The sequence below is a fragment of the Herpailurus yagouaroundi genome, unplaced genomic scaffold (assembly GCF_014898765.1).
Source record: "Herpailurus yagouaroundi ecotype Mexico unplaced genomic scaffold, PumYag 196, whole genome shotgun sequence".
NCBI lineage: Eukaryota > Metazoa > Chordata > Mammalia > Carnivora > Felidae > Herpailurus > Herpailurus yagouaroundi.
In genome coordinates, this window is record NW_024412427.1 from 16,897,964 (window position 1) to 16,918,995 (window position 21,032).

General features: G+C 46.1%; 1 protein-coding gene across 4 annotated transcripts in view; it reads left to right on the top strand.

The window, feature by feature from the left end:
- The window catches only part of ATRN (attractin), a 163,663-nt gene extending 149,595 nt beyond the window's left edge, over positions 1–14,068 (top strand). Inside the window, exons 27-30 of one of the 4 annotated variants that reach the window (XM_040447569.1) lie at positions 1,352–1,459; positions 6,861–6,970; positions 7,128–7,133; positions 9,539–14,068. In XM_040447569.1, the coding sequence (XP_040303503.1) occupies positions 1,352–1,459; positions 6,861–6,970; positions 7,128–7,133; positions 9,539–9,887 (573 nt within the window). In that variant the 3' untranslated portion in view covers positions 9,888–14,068. Of the gene's footprint in view, positions 1–1,351; positions 1,460–6,860; positions 6,976–7,127; positions 7,134–9,538 lie in introns of all 4 variants that reach the window. The other 3 variants (XM_040447565.1, XM_040447567.1, XM_040447564.1) reach the window with 3 other exon arrangements.
- Positions 14,069–21,032: the final 6,964 nt, after the last annotated feature.

Genomic DNA, 21,032 nt, shown 5'->3' on the forward strand with positions numbered 1-21,032 from the left:
CCCCCCCTCCCCCCTCCCTCTCTCTCCCTCTCTCCTTCTCCCCCACTCGTGCACTCTCTTTAAAATAAAAAATTAATTGTATTAAAAATTGATCTGTAGACGAGATTTAGAAGAGAACAGGAATGTGTGAAATCAAAACTCGTAGGCATGCAGCACTGTTTGCTGAACATTAGTGTCTATAATGAGGTTAGCATAGGCTCCAGGATATGGGCCTCTTCCTGGGGGCCATGACTGCTTTTCTGACCCATGTAAAGGTATTGTTATCATATAGATAATGTTGCATCCTTTTAATTATCATTTTTAAAATTCAGTGGGTAACATATTCAGAGGGATTTTTCTAATAGCTGTGTTACTGAGACATCTTAAAATCCTGATGAATTATACAGTGTTCTGAAAAAATGTAAGTTATCCAAATGGAGTAAGAACGAAAGAAATGGGAAGCCTCAATAAACCAGTGGCCAGGGAAGGAATCGAAAACTTGTCAAAATATTACTCTCTCCACAGAGGGCATTACCCAGAGATTTTTAGTTTGAGGTGAGCTTATATAAATAATACTAGTCTATTTTTTCCTTGAGTGCTTATGAGAATTACTTATTTCCAAAAGACATAAACTGTTCCCAAGAAAGGGAAAAGATGGAAAGCTTAAAAGAGTCCTAACTCATTATATGCATAGAAAAGGCCAGTCATATAATGACTGTAGGTGCAGCAGTCTAATTGACCAGTGTAATAAAAGGATCATTTCATACCAGAAAACCTATTGGAATAGGTTATATCAGTGGGTAAATATAGAACCTAAATTTGTAGTCGTGGCCAAATAATCATGTCATCTTTTATTGAAATTCAACACCCATTCCTAGTTTAAAAACAAAACTCTTAGTAAACTCAAAAATATTGCCTCCTTGTTAACACTAGAAAGGATATCCAGATAACCAACATCACTCATGATAAGAAAATATTAGAAGTTATGCCAGTAAAATCCAGACAAGTTTGTTACAATAAGAGCTGACATTTGAACATTTCTAAATTCCAGCCACTGTTCTCAGAGGTTTTATATAGATTAATTAATTTACTCCTCACAACAATCCTATGAAATAGTTACTGACCCTAGTGCTCTCTCACAGATGAGGAAACTGAGGCTCAGAGAGGCAGAATAACTTGCCCATCATCGCACAGTTGTACTCATGTTCTCTAATACCTGGTCTGTGTCCAGGTTTCTCCAGCTGTCTCAAAAGATATCATTTTGGACTTGATTTGTTTGACCCAGGGAGGATGAGGTACTTCTAATATGTGGTATTCTCTAACAAAATCCCTTAGTTCTTGGTGCATTAATGCTTGCTATGTTGATCAATAGCAACTTCTTCGAGAGATGCAACAGATGGCCAGTCGCCCTTTTGCCTCCGTAAACGTTGCCTTGGAAACAGATGAAGAGCCTCCCGATCTTATTGGGGGGAGTATAAAGGTGAGAATGTGATTCAGAAGTCCTGAAAACCTGTCCAAACTTATGCTTTTAAGTCTGGGAAACCACAGAGAACAAGAGCCTTATTCTGTTGCCTCTTAAGGTTTCTCTCTCTCTCTCTCTCTCTCTCTCTAACAATAAGGTGACACACTGATGTTGTCAGGTACTCTTTTGCTTTCATTTTTCAGTTTTTCATTCATGTCATTAAGTATTCTCATGTTCGAGGGATTTTAAAATATAAATGATTTGTCTCATAGTCTTGGAAGTATCCTGTGGCATAATACTGTAAAACTTGTATTAGAAAAGAATAAAATTGAACCATTGTTTTTTATTAGCTTAGGAAATTTTCTTAAAGGGGCAAAAATCATTAATTCACTATGCATTCCATGGAATGTAAATATTACTGACCTCTCCAAAAAAAAAAAAAAAAAAAGTGGTGAAGAAAGTGATAAAAGTTTCTCTTGACAAAATGATGAAATATTTCAGATATTCTGGGGAAGTAGTTATAGATCCTAAATTTTCAAATACTTATTAAAGCATTACTGAGCTCATAGGAAGTGGGTGAAATTCCCAGGGAATACTCTCCTATCCTTCCCCACAAAAAGAAGAAATCATGAACCAAAACCAGAACCAAATATGTTGTGAAGTGGTCCCAGATTGGTCACACACCACGACTGCCAGCTGAGGTAAGTGCATATCCTCTCTGTGGGAAAACATCCCCAATTCAGCCCTGTAGGATCCCCACAGATCAAGATCAAGCAATCAGAGATCACCAAGGACAAGAGAGAGAAGCTAGTAGGAAAAGGAGTTAGCAGGCACCGTGGACAGTGGGTTTAGATAGGACTTCACATGTTAGAGTAGACCTCTAAAGAGTATAATATAGCTCTGTATGAAATGTTTAAAGACTTGAAAAGAGAATTATAAAGATGAGGACACCATGAGTCAAGAATGACCAGAACTGCAAAAGAACCAAATGGAACTGTCAGAGATGGAACATACAGGGGCACTGGCTGGCTCAGTCAGTACAGCATGTGACTCTTGATCTCGAGCTCGTGAGTTTGGGCCCCCTTTGGGTGTAGAGATTACTTAAAAATAAAAAATAAACTTAAAAAAAAAGGAAATGGAGGTGCCTGGGTGAGTCAGTCGAGCGTCCAACTTCAGCTCAGGTCCTGATCTTGTGGTTTGTGGATTTAAGCCCCGGATTAGGCTCTGTGCTAATAGCTTAGAGCCTGGAGTCTGCTTTAGCTTCTATGTCTCCCTCTCTCTCTGCCTCTTCCCCACTCTCACTGTCTCTCTCTCAAAAATAAATAAAACATTTTTTTTAAAAAAGGAAATGGGGGGCGCCTGGGTGGCACAGTCGGTTAAGCATCCGACTTCAGCCAGGTCACGATCTTGCGGTCCGTGAGTTCGAGCCCCGCGTCAGGCTCTGGGCTGATGGCTCAGAGCCTGGAGCCTGTTTCCAATTCTGTGTCTCCCTCTCTTTCTGCCCCTCCCCCGTTCATGCTCTGTCTCAAAAATAAATAAATGTTGGAAAAAAAAAATTAAAAAAGGAAATGGGACATATAGTGGTTAAAATTTTTTAAATGACTCAGTTTACATGTTAAACAGCATGTTAGACTCAAAGGAGAACTTTTGAACTGGAAGATGAATTTGCAGAAATTACACAGAATGCAAGACAGAAAGACCAGGAGATGGAACATATAACAGATAATAAGAATATGGAGTATAGGGGTACCTGGATGGCTCAGTTGGTTAACCGTCTGACTCTTGGTTTCGGCTCAGGTCATGATCTCGTGACTTCGTGGGTTCAAGCCCCACGTGGGGCTCTGTGCTGACAGTACGGAACCTACTTGGGATTCTCTCTCTCCCTCCCTCTCTACCCTACCCCCACTTATGCTGTCTCTGTCTCTCTCAAATAAATAAAATGTAAAAAAAAAAAAAAAAAAAAGAATATAGAGGATAAAATGAGAAGACCTAATATATATTTTATATATATATATATATTGGATGATTGCCACAGTGTGGAACAATTGGAACCCACGGGCACTGGTAGTGGGGATGTGAAATGATGTAGCTGCTGTGAAAACCAGTATTGTTCTTTCTCCAAAAAATAAAAATAGAATTATCATATAATCTAGCAATTCCTCTTCTGGATATATACCTGCAAGAATTAAAAGCCAGGCCTCAAAGATACATTTGTACACCCATGTTAATAGCAGCGTTATTCACAATAGCTAAAAGGCTGCTAAGAGCAGCCCTAGTGTCCATCAGTAGACAAGTGGGTGTGTAAAATGTGGTCTATACATACAATGGAATATTATTCAGTCTTAAAAAGGAAGGTAATTCTCACACCTGCTACAACATGGGTGAACCTTAAGCAAAATAAGCCAGTCACACACAAAAAAAATACTGTATGATTCCACTTTTATAAGATGTGTAGAGTAGTCAGGTCCATAGCAACAAAGTATAATGGTGGTTGTCAGGGGTTGGAGGGGAAGGGGGAATAGGGAGTCACTGTGTAATGGGTGTAGAGTTTCAGTTCTGCAAGATGAAAAGACTTCTGGAGATGGATGGTGGTGATGGTTGCATAACAGCATCAGTCTACTTAATACCACTGAAGCATACACTTAAAAAGGGTTAAGATCCAGGATGCCTGAGCAGCTCAGTCAGTTAAGCATCCAACTCTTGATCTCAGCTCAAGTCTTGATCTCAGGGTCATGAAGTTCAAGCCCCGTGTTGGGCTTCACTCTGGATGTGAAACTTTAATAAACGGCGGGGGGGGGGGGGGGTGTTAAGATGGTAAATGTTATGTGTATTTTACCACATTAAAAAATAACTAGGGAAAAAAAAATAACTAGGGGAAAAAAAAAAGATACTTAAAGGAAATGACAAAGTGACAGCCTGTGACTTCTCATTAGTAACACCAAAAGCCAAAGGAACGTGGAAGAGTGTCTCCAAACAACATAAAGAAGAGAACTGCTAACTTAGAATAGCGTGCCTGGCAAGTTGGCCTTCCAAGAATGAGGACAGAATGAAGATCTCTTCCAATTAGAAGGAAAGCTGAGTTGGCCACCAAGAAAGTCCTGTACAAACGAAATGTCTAAAGGATGCGCTAGAAAAAAGGAAAATTTACCCCAGAGGGAAACTGAGGTATAAGAAGGAATTGTGAATAAGTGAAATGGTAAACATATACATGAATCTAAGCAAACATGATAAAATAACAATTTGTGGGATGTAAAAAAAATAGACAAGTCTTAAGTACTAAGCAGCACCATATGTCATATATCAACAGCATATGACCCAGTTGGTTGCTTCTTAAAACACTTTCTTGACTCTCCTTTCAGGACAGCACACTCTCACCTTCTAGCTGCTCTTTCTCAGTGTTCTTTGTTCAACCCTCTCCAACTCCCCACCTCTTTAACAGTGGTGCACATCCAGCCCAGTCTTTGGGCCTCCTCTCACTTCTTTTACACCAACTCCTTTGGTGACTGTTGTAGCCCTATTCGAGCTGCTATAACAAAACACCAGAGAATGGGTGTTGTAGAAACAAGAGAAATTTCTCACAATTCTCAAGGCTAGGAAGTCCAGGATCATGGTGCTGGCAGATTCAGTGTCTGGTGAGAGCCCCCTTCCTAGTTCATAGATGGTGCCTTCTCACTCTGTTCTTACATGGTGGAAGGGGCTAGGGAACTCTCTAAGGTCCCTTTTATAAGGGCAGTAATCAATCACCTCTGAAAGTCCCCACCTCCAAATATCATTGTATTGGGCATTAAGATTTAGGGGCACCTGGGTGGCGCAGTCGGTTAAGCGTCCGACTTCAGCCAGGTCACGATCTCGCGGTCCGTGAGTTCGAGCCCCGCGTCGGGCTCTGGGCTGATGGCTCAGAGCCTGGAGCCTGTTTCCGATTCTGTGTCTCCCTCTCTCTGTGCCCCTCCCCCATTCATGCTCTGTCTCTCTCTGTCCCAAAAATAAATAAAAACGTTGAAAAAAAAAATTAAAAAAAAAAAAGATTTAACATACGAATTTTGGAAGGAGACAAACATTCAAACCACAGCAGTGATCTTTTCCATCGTGGGTTTATATTTAATACCATGATCTCTGCTTAGACCTCTTCTGTGAGCCTCTGACTCCTATATCCCATTGCTTACTCAGAGTTCCCACTTGGATATCTTAGCAGCCATCTCCGAGTTAACATGTCCAGAGCTGAGCTCTGGATGTTACTCCCCACACCTCTTCTCTTGCATATTGCCCCCAACTCAGTACATATCACCTCCATCATCCTAGCTGCTCAGACCAAAATCCTGGAGTTGTACTTGGGCCATGCTTCCTCTCATTCTCATTGGACAACCAGTCCATCAGCACATGTCTTTGGCTCTGTCGTCAACTACTGAGCACACCTCCACTGTTGTCACTGCCCTTTCACCCACCCCATCCTTCCCTGTGCTGCAGCCACCATAGTTCTGGAAGTTATTTTCTTCAACCAAATTGAAGAAATGAATGGCATATTTGGGATATGACGGGCAGAATTCCGAAGATCGCCTCCAAGATTCCCATCTCCTGGTTTTTCAATCAGACACCACTCTAGGTACTGTTACGAAGGGATTTTGTAGGAGTAATACAAATCCCAAGGCAGCTGAGACCATAAGATACTGAGGGAGTTTTTTCTGGCTGGTGGCAGGAGAGGAAACGTGAAAAGGACTTGGCATGCCACCACTGATCTGAAGCTGGAGGGGCCATGTGAGGAGACCTCTGGAAGAGTGATCCCCTCCAGATCACCAGCAAGGAAATGGCAACTTCAGACCTACAGCTGCAAGGAACTAGAGTCTGCCAGCCACCTGAATGTTTTTTGAACAGATTCTTCCCTAGAGCCTCCAAATAACAGCCAGTGCAGATGGTAACTGGGCTTCCACCTTGTGAAGATAAGAGCTGAGATCCTTGAGAACTTTGTGAGATAAGAGCTGAGAATTTTCCAGAACTGATGGAAGAGATGAATATACTTGTATCTCTAAGCAGGGAACTCTAACAAAGCTCGCCCAAACTCCTGACCTACAAAACTGAGAGAATAAATAGGTGCTGTTGTAAGCAACTAAGTAATTTGTTACACAGCAGTAGAAACTAATACAGAGGGCATATTTAAAAATCACCTGTGGGGCACCTGGATGGCTCAGTCAGCTGAGCATCCAGCTCTTAATTTAGGCTCAGGTCATGATCTCACAGTTTCGTGAGTTCAAGGCCCGCATCGGGCTCTTGGCTGTCAGTGCGGAGTCTGCTTGAGATCCTCTCTCTACACCCTCTCTGTCTCTCTCAAATAAACTTAAAAAATAGATAAAAATCACATGTGAAGGCTGCAGTATTAACACGTGAGAAACACCGTTTTAGTTAATTCTTTGTTTTCTTCCACCAGACTGTTCCCAAACCCATTGCTCTGGAACCGTGTTTTGGCAACAAAGCTGCTGTCCTCTCTGTGTTTGTGAGGCTGCCTCGAGGGCTCGGTGGAATCCCTCCTCCCGGGCAGTCAGGTGCGTATGAAGGCCAGTGACAAACCCGAGAAGTGTGAACTTGGGTGTAGAGGCGACAGTGAACAGAAGGCTCATGCCTACCTCATGTCATTGTAAGGATTCGGCAAGATGATCCCATTGTGCTTGGTGTTCCCTAAACTGTCTTTCCTGAGGTCACGGTTCTTTCCCAGGGACGATCCCAGAGTTCCCTCCCTGCACCAGCTCCCTCAGCCTCTCTGTGGTGTTGATGCTTCCGGCCACACCTTCCCTTGCTGCAGTGTTTTGCTCAGCTCTGTCCCTGCCACCCCTCTCTTGTCTCTTTTTCCCTTACTCAGCCTTGAATGCAGGACGTCCCCCCTCCATCCATGCGTTCTTCCTCAGTCATCTTACCTACTCTCCTGGCTCTCCTCCAAGCTGGACACTCTCAGATTGGTATTTCTAGCATGACTGCATTTCTTTTGCTTTTTCACTCTGTTTCAAATATAAGGCAGAAATAGCAATTATAACAACTTAAAGGAAGTTTTTAGAAATGTACTCATAATTGTACCATCCAGCACCCAACTATGTTCATTGTCCTCTTTCCTTTCCAGCCCTGACCAGCAACTTTATTGAAATGATTGTATAGATCTAATTTTTTCTTCTTCTTTTTTCATATAACTCATAAACATTTTTATAGATTACTACATAACGTTTTACCAGTGTCTTCTATGCAGTTCTATCAAGTATAAATCATAATTTCGATAAATATCCTCTTATCAAACACTGAGATATGAAATACAGTTTTGGAAAAATCGTGGAGTACTTTGGAGGGATGCCTCAGACAATATGCACAATATGTTTTACACAGCTTTTAATTGAAATGATGGGGGTCAGGGTTGCCTTAGCCAAAGAAAGCCTTATGTCTGTGATAAAGTGTGTCCCAGAATCCTTGCCCAGCCCCTGAGCTCCACAGCCCCCCAACTGTAGCCCTCAAATTCAGAGGCGCCTCCAGCCAAGCTTTCAAAATGGTTTCTGGGTCTTCATGAGGAAGGCCTTTAGGCATGATCAGGCCAGGATTTGTCATCTTCATAGGGTAACAGCTTGATTTGCCCTCACCTAGGGATGTGAGTTCAGCTCCTTAACTCGGCTTTACCTGTGTTGAGGGTAGAATGACCCATTAACCTGAACTCTGGAGCGTGGTCTCCTGCTGTGTCCCAGCTCAGCAGACTTGGCCTGTGCTCCCTAAGAGCAAGGCCCTGACTGCAGTAGGGAAGTGACAGGCTTGTGGTACTGTGGCCTTTTCTGCCCTGCCCTTTGCCTGATAGACCCCATCCTGTTCAACTCCTGATAAAAGCCTGCACACCACCTGAGACCCACCCCAAGTGAGCCCATCCCTGCAACCTCTTCTGTACTCCCAATTTTATTTATTTTTTTATTTTTTTATTTTTTTTAATTTTTTTGAATGTTTGTTTATTTTTAAGAGAGAGAGAGAGTCAGAGCATGAGCGGGGGTGGGGCAGAGAGAGAGGGAGACACAGAATCCGAAGCAGGCTCCAGGCTCTGACCTGTCAGCACGGAGCCTGACGTGGGGCTCGAACTCACGGACCGTGAGATCATGACCTGAGCCGAAGTCGGACGCTCAACCGACTGAGCCACCCAGGCGCCCCATGTACTCCCAATTTTAGATGGCTCTTCCTCAGGACTCTGAGAGTACCCAGCTCTGCCTTTGCTAGAACAATGTCACTGCTGTGGATTCCCCAAGCGTGCCAGGCACATGCCTCCATTTTATAGGCTCAATGAAGTGGAGTGACAAGTGGCACTCCCATGGCTCCTGAGAACCTCAGCGGAGCGCTGAGCCTGCACTGGCTTGTTCACATGCACGGGGAACCCAGCTCCCAGTACAAAAAGGAGAATGGAACCACTAGTCCCTAAAGCACAGGTGGTAGAGGTGGTGGGGGTGAGGAGCCAGGTACTGTTCTAAGATTTTTATGTGGATTCACTCAGTGACTCCTCACACAGGCCCTGTACTGCTATTGTCCCCATTTTGCAAATGAGGAAACTGAGGCATGGGGCGGTTAAAGAACCTTGCTTATTCCCAAGCCTGGCCCCAGAATGTGTCCTAACCTGTGTCATAGGATAGATACAAAAATAACCAGTGTTGCCTGAGTTATGTGGAATGAATCTGAATTTACTCAAAAAGAGTGCTGCTTTTTCTTGGCACCCTTTCTGGAGGCCAGCAGGAAAAATTTACCACTTAAAGCACGGCTGCAATCTTATTTAAATGCTCCAACTGCCAAGCAGAGTTCTTTGCTTCATTGATCTACTGAACAGCATGCTACATCTTTTGTGTAAAGAGTAGGGAGGGGAGAACAATATGTATTTGTATTTGCATCAGTAAATCCTGAAAGAATATATACAAACTAATGAAAGCAGAGCTTGGATGGAGGGAGGTGGGAGGCACAAGGCGGAAGGAAGACTTTTCCCTATATGCTTTACTTATTTGTTTATTGCACTCCACGAATGTAAAAAAAAAATTTTTTTTTAAATTATTTTCAAAAACAAAGCAAGCTGCTCCTTAACACGTGTTCACGGTGGGCTCTCCCCAGGTCTCGCAGTGGCCAGCGCCCTGGTGGACATTTCTCAGCAGATGCCAATAGTGTACAAAGAGAAGTCAGGAGCCGTGAGAAACCGGAAGCAGCAGCCCCCTGCGCAACCTGGGACCTGCATTTGAGGCTGGGCCAGGGACTCTCCGTGAGTGAGCGAGCCAGGTGTGGCGTGCCAGCGCCGTCTGCAGGGAGGGGGCAGGCGGGGAGATGCTGTGCGAAGCGGGCTGAAGACTGGAAACCCTCGAAACATCTGACTCCTCTGCATGTTCACAAGCTTTCTTTGCCGGTTTCTCCCATCTGTGCTCCAGCATCTAACCTTTTACTTTTGCATAGGACATCACTGATTTAATTGCAGGTCCAGGGGTGATCCAGTTGTTGCTGGAGGAGGCTGGGGTATAGAGCCAGTGAGGGAGCTGGGAATGACACTCAGGGTCACTTGTGGAAAACTGCTCTTGGGGCCGTCTCAACTTGCAAAAAACAAAAGATGTAGTGTTTACAAGTAGACATTCACCATCCGTCGTTCTTGAACGTGGTCTTTTAAAAATTAGTCAGATGAATGAATTTGTCCTCATCTGAAGCCTGCTATCTTTTTTAAAAGATGTGCTACTTATTCTTGCACGATGTAGGCAAATCTCTCTCTTCCAGGGAGTAGCTTTTTTCTAGTTGAGAATTAACAATGGTCTGGCTCTTTTGAATCATATCAAACTAAGGTAGAAGGGAGCTATTTTAAATGTCAAGGTCAGCAGTGTTACTTAGAATGTAAACTGATGTAGTAGGTAGTTTTCTATAGCAACTTGATTAATTTAGTCTTAATCCATTTGAAATTTTCTCCCTCTGTCTTTCTCTTCATCTCTCTCTCTTCCCCTCTCTCTCTCTCTCACTCTCTCTCTCTCTCTCTCTCTCACACACACACACACACACACACACACACACACACACTAAGTGCCTAGACTTTAAATAGATCTAGCAATTGGAAAGTTAGTAAGCCTGTGTTTTTACATAATTGCATTCCTACATTCTTACAAAATTTAAATAGCTACCATTGGCAATCTGCTGTTTTTCTAAAATCTGATTTGCAGCCAGGGAAAGAATTTTCTCACCCCAGGGAACGTTTAACCTAGCAGCAGGGACTGAGAGGAAAGCGGAAGTGACCAAACTGTGAAAGCTCCTGTTTGTGTTGTCATCAAAAGGGGCCCTAAATAAGGTGTGGTTCTCGTGTGCCCCCTGCCCCTCTCCCCAACTCTAGGCCTGATGTCTGCTCCAGCCCTTCTGGCCACTCCTGCCAGGACACCACAGAGGAAGGGACTCGTTCATGTTACACGTCTCCCTTGAACAGAAAAGAGCATGACAGCACTTGGGACCCCTGCACCTAAAAGCAACAGTGTGTTCCTGTAGCCTGCTCAAAGATGGTGGGTCATCCTCAGGCTGCTGGTGGAATCGCACACCCAAAGCCTGGAGAAGGACCTGGGATCGTTTGCCCGTTCTTCTCCAGGAGAGGCTCAGCCCAGCTCTCCCATCCTCCTTCCCAGACCTGGGTGGTGGCTATGGGCGGGGCAGTGACCACTGTGGATGATGAGAAGCACATGGAGGAAATGGATGAGGAGGAATAACTATGCCAAGTGGAAAGTGACCAAATTTAAGTGGGGTAGGGCAGTCCTGCTCTTCTCCCCAGGCCACTGCCTGGGTGTCGTGTTGTCCCTGTGTATGGTGCTCTGTATTCTGGCATTATGCAGCAGCCTCCCCAGGTCTGTATTCTGCTTCAAAACTTTGGAGTTCTCTGACATTACCCCATAGGGATGGACCTTTAGACGACAAAATGCTCACGTTTGTGAATTTGGAGAAATTAATACTCAAGAGGGCAAAGACTGCAGCATTTCACCTTTAAATGCAGTGCCTAGAGCAGGAGTGCTGTGTCTTCCCCAGCACCAACCCCTCACCCACGAAGAGCTGCCTGGAAAGATGTTTTCAAGGAAGTCGAACCATAAAACACTGTCTGATGCACAAAACACCTCTACTTTGAGACTTGTCTCTCAAAAAGCTGCCTCTTCACATCATTGGTAAAGAGCAGACAATTCTAGAAAAGACCCCTTCTCTTCCAAGCTTCCCACATCCCTGCTCCACACCACAGCACCCACAGAGCCTGCCACAGAGTGGCGCTTTACCCCTATAATTGCCATGAGGCCTCTTGGCCAGAGAGAAGGAAGCCCCTGGAGAGGGACCTCCCATAAGGAAAATCCTTGTTTGTTCGAAGGACCAGTGTTTCTTTGGCCAAAGAAGTCTCTTCCCCATGGGTTTCCAGGCCTTGAAATAACATGTACTGTGTCCCTTAGCCACCTGGATATTTTATTTTTTTCTAGAAGATAGTTTATTTTTTAAAAGGAGCAAGTGATATTTAATTTTGCTCCAACAGTGGAGAAACAGCTGAATCCACCTGCTTCTCCTTTGCAGTCAAGAGCAAAGAACTTCCTTCAGACTCAGGCCAGAGGAAGGGAGTGGCAGGAGAAAGAGGCAGTCAGCTTAGGAGCCAGTTACCAGGAGGGAATCATCTGGAACTTCAGAGAAATGCCTGCGTGTCACAAGAGAGCCTGTATATAAGTTAAAATTGTCATGAAAACATCGATGTTGCACTTGTACATAATTATACAGTAGTGTCCAGAATGTTCACTCAGAGTGTACATAAAACAAAAAACTATGTTAATGTATTTTTATTAAATGTAACGGTGTCTGAGTTTTACCTAGTATATTTTTGTGCCACATACTGAATATCCAAGTTTGAAGAAGTCCTCTCGTTGGGCCCTGATACATTGATAACAAAGCCAAAAAAGGCACCCCCATCATGCCAGTGTGTCCAAACGCATCTGGTACTAATTGGACGACTCTAAAACAGAAATTGTCAGTACACAGAGGAGAAATCAGGCATTGAGCCCATTTAAACAGCATTGTGTGAGGAGACGCAAAGGCAGCGGGAAGGTCGCTGTCACTGTTGTTGGCTCTGCAAGTGCATCATGAATCTTTCTGTTAGCCTCTTAGTGCTGTGTTTGGCCAGCAATGACCCATCTTGTCCTGAGGACCGTTTCTCTTGGTCTCTAAGTTCAAAGACTATATCAGATTTTCCAAAAGGGGGTTTTCCAGGATGTATCTGTTTGGTCTAAAATTTTAATGACCATTTCCCAGAACCATGGTTTCCTATCCTGAAAACTGGGGGTGGGAGTAGGGTGGCTAGTTCATTGATAAATAGTTCCTGTTCCCTCCTGGAGAATTGCACACCCCCTGGCCTCCTGTCTGCCCCCTACTCCTGCACACACACAGTTTGGGGAGAAGTCTGCACTTCCTGTGAGATCACCTCTAAAAAAGGTGGGAGGAGTTGTGAGCTAACCTGGAAGAAAAGCAGCCCTGGACAGAAGACTGTCAGCAACAGGAAAATACCAGAACTTATGTGGATGAGGCCCAAAGTGCAATATTGCGGACACACCAGGAAGTCTGGGGCGGACGGATGAGAAGACCAGAGCACTATCGGTAGGAAAAAGACATGTTACCTTTTCAGTGCATCTCTGTCAACTCAACGGAGTGTATCTGGGGAGAGAGTGGAGACTCACTTCCTTGGGTGCTGGTTTCATTTTTGAGAACACCTTTGATCCTTTAGTTTCTAACATCCATCCACCCATTCAATGAATATTCACTAAGCACTGACTAACAGCCTAAGCTAACACTAGGGCAGTGACCAAGATGGAAAAGAAGCTTTGTGGAATTAACAGCAAAACCCAGCTCAAGCCCCTCATCCCAAGAGACCTCTCCTCGTGGCAGTTCCTGTGAGAATTGGCCACCCTGAGGACAAACCCAGGAAGGCAGGGGTCTGTCCTCAGGCCGTGCACCAGCTCTCAGTCTGAAATGTTTGCCCAATTTACCAAACCACGAAAATCACCATGATGGCAGGCCCGCCAAGAGACATTTCCCCGGAATCGTTCAAACTCCTAAGCACCCTCACCTGCAGGGAGATGGTTTGAAGTGGAGAGGAAAACTGGCGCCTTCGCTTTCAAAGGCAATAATGGAATCGACTTTCAGTAACTGAAATTTGTGCACAAAACATTCTAAACACTAGTGAAGCCTGTTTTGTTGAACTAATTCTGGCTCTGGAAATGTTTTTGTTTTATAGGTATTTACGGTTATTGTTTTGGGGGGTTTTTTTGTTTTTGTTTTTGTTTTGTTTGTTTGTTTGGGTTTGGATTCAAGCTTAGTTTGTTAATATGTATAATTTAGCATCTATTGCACTCATGTAAATATGGAGTAAGTATTGTAAACTATTTCATTGCTGGGGACTGTGGGTGTTATACATACATTTAGGACTGCAATTTTTGGTATTTTTTGTATTGTAAAATAACAGCTAATTTAAGCAGGAACAAGAGAATTAAGGGAGGTCTGTGCATTTTAAACACAAATGTGAAGAACTTGTATATAAACAGAAGTAAATACTATAATACAAACTTCCTTCTGAAATAAAAGTAGATCTGGTAAAAATGTGGTTTTTGCTCTGAGTGTTTGAGTTTGTTTTATTTCATTTATTTTTACAGTTTGGTCATTAGAACCTTAAGAAAAGGGAAACAATGTTTAAGATGATTACCAGTGTTCAGACTGTCTCAGAGGCAGCACTTGGCATTCAGTGAAGGTAAAGGTGTAAAGTCAGCAGGGTGGGCACCTCAGACACCTGTTGGGATGAAGGAGGTACAGAGAGCCCCACACAGCTTGTGAGCAGACTCCCAACATCCCCACTGTAGCCTCTGTTGCCCTTGAAACAGCAGTGGGGGGAGCAGCTCTGCCCGGGCACGGGGCGGGTCTTGGGTTGGGCACAGCCCACGCGGAGGCCAGAGCCACCCAGCTGTCCTTGGTCTCTCACCTTCTCATTCTCTCGCGGGTTCCTGAATGTTTAGGTTTTCCAAACTGCTAAATCTCCGGTATGCCAACAGGTTGAGGACTCCACAGCCACATTGTTGTCCTCGGTTTGAATTTTTGATGTTCTTTCTATCCACAAAGCGTTGTCTGTGAGTGCGGCTCCTGTGCTTGGGGCAGGGTCAGAACAGTGCACTTCGGCACCCTGGTGTGGAGTGCAGGAGCCCTAGAAGGATGAGATCAGCATAAGGGGAGTTGAGAACATCAGAACGTGGTTCAACATGGTTCACATAGGAGAGGGGGGGTGAGGCACCAGGCCCGGCCAGCCCACCAGAACTTGGGGCTGGGCTGGGGAGGTACATGGTTGGGCTTGTGGCCAATGCCAGGTTGGAGAAGACCTTGAAACTATTCTAAGGGGAGGGCTGTGGGTGCCACCAGCTGCTTAAGACAGCGTGTGAGCGTGTGGTGTTATGGCAGAGGCCATGCTGTGTGTTCACCACACAGCTATTGGACCCACAGGTTAGGTGGGGGACCATACACTGAGCTGTGGCCAGAGAAATGTTGGAGTAAGTGATGGACACCAGTTCTAAACTTGGTCCATTCAGTGTTCCCACGTCGGACTCCCTAGAGGTCAGGTGCTAAAGATGTTGGAAGGCACGTGGGTCCCTGAGTCACCAAATAGAGGCAAGCCACTTTAAAATGCATAGCTTTGGCTTGCGTAGTGGCCAGGTGGCAGGCAAGGAGAGAACAGACGGCAGCAGCAGAACAGCCGGGATCCCTGGCAGGTAGTGGGAAAACATCTGGTAAGGCTGTTAAGTTTGACAGCTTGGAGAGCAGTCTGCGTGGCTACTGAGTTTTTAGCTCAGAGGGAAGAAGGTCAAGAAAACCAGAGTATGGTATGTGTTGATTAATATTGGCTGCTTCTGGCAAGGCATCACAAGAAGGAGTTGACTTCTAGAATTAGCCAGTTTATAGGCCGAAGGGAAAAGGGTGGAGAATCCTGAAATCCAGGGTCTTGCAGTGTTAGAAAAGCCAACTCATCTTGCTTCTGGTCTCCAAACAGTAAGAGGTGCTCATGATCAAGAGACCCAGTAAACCTTGGCCTCCATGGGTGGGAATCAGGTGGAGGCTGTGGTCTTCCCGCTTGACCCTCAGAACCTCAAGGGCAACATTTTGAGGGCGAGGCATGTGGATAAGGAAGCAAAGATATAAAGCCAACTTGAAAACTACATCCAGGAAAGAACCTGGAAATGTCATCACTGACCCTGGACCTGCCTGGGAAATAAAAACATAGGCTTTTGAGGGATAATTATGTTGCCTAAGAAACCGTTAGCCTGACCCTTACAAATGAAAACGACTAACCAGCACTGTGACTGTTGAGGAAGCCTTCAATCAGAACTACCTGCAAGCAGATCATTGTAGAAGCTGTGTCTGAGGGCACACACCCAATGCCACCCGAATGTGGCCCCAGGAACAGATAGGAGCTCTTGTCAGGAACTTCTACCACAAGGCAGGGCCCCCAGAGGATTTCAGAATCACTGCATGTCTGTCATCCTCCTTCCTGCGTGAGGGTGTCTTTCCCTGTCCTGCCAGTGTCTGCTCGCCAGACATTGTGTAGGGACCAGGGATTCCAGTGAACAAAACAGACCAAAATCCCTGTCCTTGAGTTTACCGTGCAGCTGGGGAGACAGATAATGAATACAATGTCAGACGGTGAGTTCTGTGAAAGTACAAATGGGGTAGGGGGCAGAAAGTACAGGGGGCCAGGTGCTCCTTTACATAAGAGAGGCAAGGGAAGGTCATTCTGACAGGTTAACAGCTGAGCAGAGAGCTGAATGAAGGAGGGAGCTGGCACCTGGATGTTTGGGACAAGAGCATTCAGAAAGAGAGGGGGGCAGTGGGTGCAGAGGCCTAGAGGGAGAGCAGGCCTGCTGGGTCTGTGCTGTTCTGAGGCTGCCAGAGCAGTTAAAACAAAGTGGGCTACCCTAGCCGTGGCAGGAGCTGGGCCTGGCCGGGGCCTGTGGGGCACGGTTCTCAACTGGCACAAGACATTTGGGAAACAGGTGGGGGTGATTCTGGCTATTGCATTGCAGGGGGAGGCGCTGCTGTGATTTCGTGGGTGAGCCTGAAGGTGGTCATCCTGTGACACGTGGGATGGCCCCACCCGGGCCAAGAATTGACCCACCTCCCACTCGGTGTTTAAATGTCTTGCTCGATATTTGTGGAGATGAGCAAATCTGTTCCTGATTATTTTAGTGTAGATGTCAACCCTGTTGCAACCACAAGGATTCGAGAGCTGGTTTGATACAGTCTCGTTTTCCGGAAATCAAACTATTGGGTAAAATCAAGGGAAGACCAAACCTTGTTTTCTTCAAAACTTTACCCAGAACTGGCCATCATTCTGGAAAGGTCTGTCAGCAGTGGCAGCATCACTCTTGGTATCTGAGTCCCCAGCCCCACCTACACATGTGTAGGCTGCATGTGAACAGACACACCCTGCAGCCCTCTGTTACTAGGTGTGTGACGCCTGACAAGAATCCCCTCCCATCCTGTGTCGCCAACATGGGAAAAGGACCAGACCAGGTGACCTGTCGGTTGTGTGGAGCGTAGTGCTCTGTCTCCTTTCACGGGCATGCCAGGCTCCCTGGCAAGTTGTCCAGTTGGGGGGATGTCTCCTGGAGCCTCACATGGCCCCTGTCCTGCTTCTCTTGAAATCTCACCTGTGTCCCCACTCCCTGAAAAAACGAGCAGCTGCTGTGAGTTTGGCCCTGCCTGACTCAGCTGGAGTGGGGGATGCACGGGGAGGGTGGAGGTGATCAGCATGCAGTTTCCACATCAACCCTGCACCTAGACAGCAGGCTCCAAGCCAGACTGCGCTTTCATGAGCCGTGAAGTTTCCACCAATAAATCCACGGATGCTCCTAGCACCTGCCTTTCTGCCTGACCCCACCCCGCACCCCCAGCCACCTGCCAGCTAGAAGCTCAGCGTTGACAATGGCTAGCAGAGGCCCAGTCACAGGGATAAGGCCAGGGCCAGGACCGTAGTGTCCCCAAGTGCACATGAAAGAGTGACAGCAAGCAGGCTACCTGGAAGGACACGGAGGCCAACACTCAGATATGGACCAACAAGGCAGGACCTGTTCCTGGTCATGGGGGGGGGGGGGGGTGGTGGGCACAGCTGGACTCAGCCTTGAGGCATTTGGCCAGACTTTTTCAGGTAGAAGTGACAAAAACTGAACTCAGACAACTCTTGGTTTCCTGGGACCACTGTAACAAATTCCCCAACTTGGGTGGCTTCAAATGGAAATTTATTCTCAATTCTGTAGGCCAAAAGTCTGAAATCACAGAGTTGGTGGGGCTCTGCTCCTTCCAGAGGTTCCATGGGAGAACCCATTCTGGTGGACACCAACACTCCTTGGCTGTGGCCACATCACTCTCATATCTGTCTTTACATTGTCCTCTCTTCCATGTGTATCCAGTCTCCCCCGCCTCTCTTGTAAGGATGCATTTACGACCCACTCTGATAATCCCAGATAAGCACCTTCTGTCCAGATTCTTAATCACGTCTTTTGCTATATTAGGTAACTTTCACTCTTTAGCCTGCATCTAAGGTAACGTTCACAGGTTCCAGGGCTTAGGATGCAGATGTATCTTTGGAGCCACCATTCAGCCCCTTACAGCAACAAAACCCTTGGAAAGTCTACTGGCCCAGAGGTGGCAAGATGGTGACCTTTGTAAGCCACAGCGCCTGGTCCCCTCCTCTTGGCTTCTCTCTTCAGAGCTGCCTGGGTCCATGCGCCAAATGGCCTCAAGCCTCCCACAAGGGAATCTTCACTCTGAGGAAGAACAGACAGCCAGGCAGCAGGAACCCCGTGACCTTACATTTTCCCACTGCACCCAGTTAGGAAGCCTCTTTTCCAAAGCACATTGTCTGATGTTAAAGCGGCACCATTTGCTTAAAGGCTGTGCCTGAGTTGGGGAGAAGTACCGAAGGAAGACCGCCAGCTTCCGTGGAACAGTGCCATGTTTGCAACGAGGTTCTGCTCTTTTTTATCTTCCCAGTCTTCCAAAAGGTGTGTGTGCCTGTATTTTACTCTAATTGAGTGAAAAAAATGAAGTGATAGGGGCACCTGGCTGGCCTAGTCAGGCGAGCATGTGACTCTCAATCTTGGGGTTGTGAGTTCGAGCCCCATATGCAGTGTAGAGATTACTTTTATTTTTAAAGGATTTTTTTAATGTTTTGTTTATTTTTGAGAGAGAGAGACAGAGTATGAGCAGGGGAGGGGCAGAGAGAGAGACACACAGAATCCGAAGCAGGCTCCAGGCTCTACACTGTCAGCACAGAGCCCGACGTGGGGGCTCGAACTCATGAACCAGGAGTTCATGACCGGAGTCGAAGTCGGACGCTTACCAACTGAGTCACCCAGGCGCCCCAAGGTTACTTACATTTTTAAAAACTTAACAAAAATGAAGTGACACAGTTTAACACACACTCACATACAGCCAGTCATTTAGCAGATATTTAATCCTCCATTTCGATCACCATATGCAGTCTTGGTGAATAGACTGCTCTGCCTCAGCTCCGAGCACACACAAACACCCCGTCTCTCCCCAGCCCACATATAGGTGCGCGTTCCCATGCAGGTGAATATGGTCGAGAACATTCCTTCTTCATAAACAGGGTGGACTCTGAGCTTCACTCTGCCCAACATTCCTCCTTCCCCGCCCCCACCCCCGCCTCCCCCTTAGAGAACTGTGCTTCCCATTTCATGTGATCTTTGTGGGCTGATGTCACTCCCCAGCCACTGGAAGGGGCTTATAACCGACACTGGGCCCACCAAGGTCCTGCCTGGCTCAGTCCATGAATGATGGGTAAAAGAGGTACCTTTCTCTGCTGAGATTCCTAAAAGGAGAGACTAGATCTGCAGCTGCTGATGGCATTCTTACCCACCCTGCAGTGAGAGCCTGCCTGACTACAAAGGGAAGCTATGCACAGACCAACAAGTGCACCATCACTTGAAACCCTGGAGACAGCTGTGCCTGATGCCCAGATTGCTCAGGTATATACCCAAGCAGGTTTGATTTGTGTTTGGTTCCAATAAGATTACTGGCTGAAGCTGGAAGGCTGGTTGACAGCTGCCACGTGTGGTGTCTGTGGGTTTGTTGTGATTGCTAAACATACGGTCTCAGAACCAGTGGCTCTTTTTCTGGTCAGGACAGCCCAAAGCCTGGGCTTTGTTGTGATCCGTGCTTAAGCCTTGTGTCTTAGGTGATGTTCTCCAGAAGTTGAGCCTAAGTTGGGAATTCTCAGGCCATGATTTATCAGAGTGAGTACCTTCAGGGGAACCTCTAAGGGAGGCAGGAGCAGGCAGGGGAAAGCACTAAGTTAGGATGTGGTCTCAGCTAGGATCTAGCTTCAGCCTGATCCCCCACAGGGAGTTCTGGGGCATGAATGTTGCACAGAATTGTCCCCCCACCCCAAGGCTGCCGTCCACCTTACAGAACAGAATATAACCCTACAGGCATTTCTTCTAGAGAAGGGAACAACTGTGAGCTGTGTTAACATCCAACATTCCCCAGCAGCTTGGCCAGAGAGGGCTCTGACAAGGCACCAACAACATGCACTTCAATCTGTTTCACGGCCCCTGACAAGACTCAGGGTTTGAGAAGGAGCAGGCCAGAGACTCTGTAACCCTTTACTCATCAGGAGTCTCCAAGCTCTTGAGGAAGAAGGAAGTGGGCAGAAGGCTTAGTATTTGTCCCCCATTGTTCTGCCTTCTCCTCCCCAAACACCTTTGCAGAACTGCAAATCAACACAATCACTTGGCATATGCTGGGTCCACACATGGGTACTTGTGAAAACTTCTATGATAAATTTCCCTAAGCTCCAGCAAAGAATTCGACTCTTCATATGGACAGAAGCAGGCAGAATATGTGGAAACAAAAAAGCAATTAGCACCACTCTGAAGTTGTCTGTCAGGTCTGGGCTCTGTGCACACTGAGGAGGGGGTCCCCTAAGTGATCCTGGGACTCCATGGCACCCCAGAGATGGTAGTAACAATCAGAGACTACGTTTGGCTGCAAATAACAGATGTCTGTGGAGAAATTGGCTTAAACAAACTAAAGGTATTTTTCTCATACAGTGAAGTCTAGAGGGAGGCAGATGGGGACTGGTACAGTGACTCCACAATGTCATGTGGCTTCATTTTCAAAATGGCACCAATGTCCCCAGGCACTGTCATCAAGTTCTGGGGAAGAAGGGAGAGGATGCTAAAGGCTGAAGGGACCAGTCAACAAATCAGTTCCGTTTCAAGAGCTCCCCTGGAAGCCTCCTCACCTGTGGCTCCACTTACGGCCAGGACTGTGCCACATGACCACCTCCTAGCTGGGAAATGTAGTTTTCAGTATCTGAGTACGAGCAGAGAAGACAAGTCAACAGAAATTTCTGCCACTAGGATCTAATAGTTGATTCAGTTTGGCATCCATAGGTGAGCAAATGTAGTCCAGATTGTTTCTGAGGACATCTGAAGTCACAGACCAGCAGAGGCATACCCTGTGGCTGACCTTGGTCTCCAGGCTCCCAAGACAGATCACATGAAAGTAAGGCCAG